Source organism: Phaenicophaeus curvirostris, chromosome 8, assembly GCF_032191515.1.
Source record: "Phaenicophaeus curvirostris isolate KB17595 chromosome 8, BPBGC_Pcur_1.0, whole genome shotgun sequence".
In the NCBI taxonomy this organism is placed as follows: Eukaryota; Metazoa; Chordata; class Aves; order Cuculiformes; family Cuculidae; genus Phaenicophaeus; species Phaenicophaeus curvirostris.
This window is the reverse complement of record NC_091399.1, coordinates 10,632,276-10,638,394: the sequence shown is the minus strand read 5'-3', so window position 1 is coordinate 10,638,394 and position 6,119 is coordinate 10,632,276. Positions and strand designations below refer to the sequence as shown.

The window sequence follows — 6,119 nt, the reverse complement described above, 5'->3', positions numbered from 1 at the left end:
ACACCTCTGCTATGTGGTTTGCCCCTCTGACACTAGAAGGGGGTGCAGGCAACAAGAGAGCATTAATCCAGCAAAAAGGTCCCTAAATTTTGACCTTTTGTGGCATTTTCCATCCTGAGGAATGCCACAGAAATATCTAAGTTCAGCAACCACATGTGAGCAGAGGTGCTGTGTTTGCCTCACACTGGCTGCACTAGTAGCCAGTCCACTTCAAAGTTTTGAAGAAATTGGTATCCCCAAAGCAAGCAACAGCAAACCACAGGCCACACACCACTGAGCCAAAAGCAGCACTGTGGAAAAGGAAATAAATGCTGGAGGCTGAAGAGCCACTGTTCACTGTGACCAACATCAGAACTGCGAGAAGGCTGGACCACAGGCAAGGCTGATGATGCAGCACACCCACACCATTCAGGTACTGCCTTGTGGAAACGTGGCAGGTAGGCCTGGGGTTAACTATTGCAAGGGGAGAGCTCTGTGGATCAGGCGCTAGAGTGAACAAACAGGGTGTGTTTTATAAGATCAAAGCACTACTTCCTTTCCTTGCCGTGCAGACTGCCACGTGGGAAGTGCTGCTGGGCCCAGAGGGCACGTGGAAGAGCGTGGTTTCTCTGGGGATGGCAGTGCAACTGCTTAGCAGCAAGTGTTTTGCTCCACTCAAGCTCAAGCCTGTGTTTTGAGGTCAATTCCTTCCTGATGACCAAACTGGGCTTTGGCTGCTGCATCTGTGCTGCCCACGTCATACATCCCTCATGCCCAAATCCTGATGTTTTGATGCGGGAGCCCCAGAGCTCCATGGCAGGGACCTTGCACCCCACTGAGCAGACAGAAAAGCAGGGTGAAGCTTCCAGATTTCTGCCATGCTGCTGACCCCTGATCACAGATGCCTTCAGGGCTTTGGGCACTGCAGAAACCTGCTGCCCTAAATGAGGAGAGGACTGTACCACTTACTAGAAAAATATACCTTTATTCACCATCTGTGTTTTGCTCAGGAGAGAATATCCCACAACAAGGGGGCCAGCCAAAGCTATGCCTTTGACGTTGGCTGGCACAGTCCACCTGTATCTTGCAGGAGGTGGCAGGACCAGATCTCCATGGAGGACACTGATATGTCAAAAAGGTGCAAAGAGGGTTGGAGATGCTGCTTTTATCCTGGGCCTCACTGCCCTCCACTGCTGTGTTGTTCAGGTCCTGTCAGCAAGGCACATGGCCTTCCCACCAGCCGCACAGTGTGGCTGTCATTTCTCTCCAGGGTTGGTACCTCACTCATAGCACTGCTGCTTCTAGCACGTTCCTTGCAAGGCAGTCAGGATGTGTTAAATAAAGGGGTTGGGGGACATTTTCCAGAATGGGAATGATCAATAACTTAACTCAAAAGAACATAGGTGGTTTGTTACGTGTGATAACAGACAAGTATCTGTCGTACAGCAGTCACAGGGCTGAATGCCCTGGCAGGGTGGCCAGCCATGGCTTTGGGCAGGCAGTTGAAGCTTTTGCAGTACGCATTATCACACCACTGCCCCCAGTATGACACAGCACGGCCCAGACACTCACAGCCTTGGCTCAAGGGACCTCCTCAATGTCCACCAGCTGTCCCCACATGTCTGCTGGCCCAAGCTCACTAGGGCTATGACACCATGTGGGGCCACCAGCACCAACATCTTCTCAGGTATCAAGTAGTGAGTTCCAATGGGGTCTTCACCACATTGCATTTTGGAGTTTGCTGGGTTTTTTGGAGGGGAAAAATGTGCGATTCTCTTCAGGTTGACAATGTACAGCCCCAGTGCTTCCCAGAGGTCCACTTTTGAGCCTTTACCAGTTGTTTGAGCCCTCTTCACAGTGAAGGCCAAAACATTGTTTCTTGATGGACTTTGGGGTCCTGGCTTGGCTGCTGCCGCTCAGGCAGCATTCACCCCTCATGCATCCTCGTGGGGAGGGCTTCCAGTCTCGCTCCAACAGCCCCATTTAAAGCTTAAACAAGCCAAAGAATGTATTGGATTCCTCAAAATTAACTAGAGCGATTTTGGAGACATTGACGTGCAAACTGTCCATATTCCTGAGCTTGAACAAAGCACCCAGGTAGCTTTTATGGGCCCATATTTTCTGACTTGTACAGTAGTTGATGCTTTTGTCCTCCATCAGCACGTGGCTGCCTGGCAAGGATGGGTTTTTCTTGTAGACGATGTGGGTCAACACCTGGTTGCTGCAGACACTGCCCCGGAAGAGCACATTGGAGTACACAAAGTACAGGCCAGTCTCATTGATGACAAGTCCCTGATCGCGATACTGAATGCCACTGGTGAAGGCATGGCCAGAGATGGGTTCCCACTCCAGAGGAAGGTCCTGCTGGGCCGGGTTTCCTGGAAGACGAAAAAAGGGAAAAAGTGCAGTGCATACAAGCGGTTGTGTGTTTTTTCCTCAAGTCACAGCCCATGTCACAAGTCAACTGTTCTTCAAGTCCTTGACAGCAGCATGGAAGACCCCCCCTGACCTTGCACTGGTAGGAGCTCTCACCTTCATCTCACTCAACATCCACTGCTTGTGACAGCCATCTGCCCTACACACCCCTGATACAAACTAAAATCCAAACTGAAAAGCAGAGCCCGCACTGAAGAACCTAAACGAGGGGAAGATTTTATTTGAGGAGGAACTTCTCATTGTCAGAGCACATGTTACCAAGGGAAAACAGGAAAGCCTATGTGTGGTGGGCTCCTCACCACTACAACAATGCCACCCTCTCACCGCAGCCATGTCTCCCTGTCCTCTGCTCCCACATCTTGCTGGCCCCTCAGCACATACCTGTTAAGTGTGCTGCCTTCCTCGGTTCCTTTTTCATCGCCTCCTCCTTCTGCCCTGTGCAAAAAAAGCAAAGACATCAGTCGTGTGCTCCATGGAGAAGACAGCCCAGAGAACACAAGAAAGACAACCATGAGGCTGAAATGGAGCAGATTCAGGGGAGCACAGGGCACACAAGCATCATAAGTTAGCACGAGGCAGAGCAGTGTTTGGGCGAATACTGCAGGGCAAGAGGAGGAGTTAGAAAGGAAGAGTTGCAGCAAAGGATCCAGAGGCAATTGAAAACAAGGGGCAAGAGCAAGGAGAGCTTTCATCTTAAAATGGCTCAGTTGGTGAGCTCAAGCAGAGGCCTCTCACTCAGGGCAGAGGAAAGGGACAATACTGCAAACCACCACACAGACCATCCCACAGGCCAGGCAAAACTTGTCCTCAGAGCACAACTTGGAAAACTCTGCCTTCCCTGGAGGGCTCATTTCCCCTTGGACAGACAGCCTGGTTACTGTGGCTTAGTGTTACAAACCCATCCCACCCCATCCTTCCCTTCTCAGCATCTGCTTCCAATCACCACATTCACAAATTTTAAAGGCAGCTGTCTTTTCTCAAGCCAATTAAATTTTCCTGTCCTTCTCCCCTTCTCCTTTACATTATACCCCTGGCTTTATTTTTTTATCCACCACCATCAAGAAATTCAGGGTTACTGTTCATGACTCGTATTCAGCTACTGCAAAAGTGGCCTGTGATCAGAGCACTGAGCATCCAGTTAAAATGTCAGCTCTCCCGCCCCTAGGTAATAGATCAAAATTTATTGATACAGGAGTTGATGGGAACCAAGACTGCTCTTTCCAGAGAATTTGGCTGTTTCTGAATTTGCTTTCATTCAGTATCAGAACAAACTTGAAAAGAAATTTGCTTTCCTACTAACCAAAATCCTCAAGAGAAAAGGAATTTTCAGATCTAGTAAAAATTATTAAAAGAGTTGAAAATTTCTTTCTGACTTAGACATCTTTAAAAAGGGATATCCTCATCAGTAAAATTAACATGGAACATAAGAGTAAGTTTGTTCCGTTCAGATTGAAACTCCTTTCTTTTTTCCTAAATGAAATCTGGAAAAAAAATCAAAAGGTTCTCATGGAAAGTTTGAATTTCACTGAAATGACAGATCTAGAAGAAAAAAAAAACCCACAAATGATCAGGTTCTTCTCAATTAGCTCTGGCTGCAGTGAGACTCTGTACCAAAGAAGTTCAGGAAAATATAAGCTGTGTTCTGAGGAGTGGGAGTGAATCCTTCACCCCCAAAGAAAACAAAACCCTCTGCATCCTCCCAAAATCTTAAATGTGTAAGGAGAGAAAGAAGTAACAATTTAGGTGCCCATCTCCATTCTCCTCCTTCAATTCTTGTTGCTCCCTGTTAGGACAGCTAGGAGCACTCTTTGGCAGCAGGGTACCCCCAGTACTGTGCCCCACAGGGACTGGGAGTCCTCATGGTGGAGGTCTGCTGTCCCAGGCCCCCTTCGGTGACCCTTCTAAACACTGCAGCAGGCAGGGTGCAGGACCCCATCCTCACATCCCAAAGATAAAGCGTTTTTTCCAGCCAAGCAAGTGAAATCAGGTACTTTCAGAGCATTGAGCTGACTTTGCCTTTGCCCCTGATGAGGAGAGGGGAGAGTTTGACAGGAGCACTCACACATGCTAACACAGAGGAATTCCTTCTCTCTGCACATCAACTCACCTATGAGTTTCTCCAGAGCTGGAGGAATGTGTTCGGTACTGGCAGACTGTCAAAAGAGAAGAGTAACAAGCTCTCTTAGCAGAGTGAGAGCATAAGGGCACTGTCTAAAGCAGCCAAGGACTATCCTTGACAGTGGCAAACTGTGGGTGCTCATGGGAAGCTACAAAATGTTAAGAAATATACAGGGAGAAAGAACTTGCAGCATTCAAATACCAAGACATCCAGGTATATCAATCACTGACAGAGCAATCCCCTGCAGTAAGAAGACACCCGACTTTCACTAGCATAGACAGACATTCCAATGCCACCAGCTTGCTCCCTGGGGAGCTCTGAAGCACCTCAGCATCTCAGACCCAGTTTGAAGTTTTTCCTTTGTTCCCCTGTTTCCTCAGAGCGTCTGTGACCCACCAGGTAGACCTCACCTCTTTGAGTTCAGCCAGTTCCTTCTCCAGGTGGAAAATCTGAAACATGCTCAGGCCCACTCCAGTGAGGGCCAGCAGGATCAGCAGGGACATCACCAGGAAACCAGTGCTCCTCCTTTCCCTGTTGTTCCTTGTTTTTTTCCTCCGGTCAGGTACAGGTGGCAGGAAAGGAGCAATGGGGGGTGCTGAGGGGCAGGAAGAACTTGTGTTGGCACAGCCATCCACCCAAAAGATCTGGGGGTACACGTAGTTCAAGTTCTGCTGCGTGGCTGAGAGCGGCATAGGCTGGACATGCTTGGCGTGATTCTCCATTTGGCAGCCAAAATCTGGCAGGGTTGTCCCAGATTGAGCCCTGGGGGAAGACCCAGCTCTGCTTTTATACGCCTGCATCACTCCAACAGTGAACACCCGCTCAGATGCTGCAGCTCTATGAAAGCCTCAAACATCGACACCAAACCCCAAAGAGCTTCCGCTCTTGGCTGCAAGTTTGGGGCACCCGACTGCTCCTCCCACACCGAGGAAGCATACACATAGCGGGACTAGCCCAGCAGCAGACTGCGCTCACACAAAACTATGCTCAGCAGCCAGGCTTGGGAAGCAGCTGAGCTCAGCAGTGAAGTGCACACCGGGGCTGTGCTGCCAGCCGGGGGCTGGTTTATCAGCCCAGCACACATCCACCAGCAAGCTACCCTTTCCAGCAGCCCACTTGGCAGAGGCAGCTGCTTTTCCACGGCGGTCTCCTGGACTACAAGCAGAACAAAAGGAGTATCAAAATCTCTGGTGTTCTGCACAAAAGGGAGAAGCAGAGCTGAGGACCTGCTTCTCTCAGCAGAAGGATGAAGACCTGATCCCAAGTGTAGTTTTGGGCACTGGGGAATTGCTTCATTTTGTACAGAATAAATTATTTACCAACGTCTACTGAGCAACCCGCTTTTTCCTTGGCTGCTCCATAGGGCAGAGATCCTGAGTCAAAGAACATCAGTCACAGACACCATCCCACCATGATAAAAAACAGCCTACCTGCGAGGAGGCATTGTCATCAGTGCTGAAGCCTCAGCAGAGTTGCCTGGTGTTAACAGCCAGGCAGAGCCAGCTCCATGGGCTGCCTGCTCCCACAGCACATCCCTGCAAGGTACTGGCCAGGCTGCACCAGCAGCATGCCACCACGTGGCATA

At 49.6% G+C, this 6,119-nt stretch overlaps 1 protein-coding gene across 1 annotated transcript; it reads right to left on the bottom strand.

Annotated features, from left to right (window-relative positions):
* Positions 1-967: 967 nt before the first annotated feature.
* On the bottom strand, positions 968-5,560 carry FASLG (Fas ligand). The gene is made up of 4 exons (XM_069862024.1): positions 4,945-5,560; positions 4,523-4,568; positions 2,797-2,850; positions 968-2,357 (listed from the first exon to the last, which is right to left on the bottom strand). The coding sequence occupies exons 1-4, from the start codon at positions 5,332-5,334 to the stop codon at positions 1,963-1,965; spliced, it is 885 nt and encodes a 294-aa protein (XP_069718125.1). The 5' UTR covers positions 5,335-5,560; the 3' UTR covers positions 968-1,962.
* Positions 5,561-6,119: the final 559 nt, after the last annotated feature.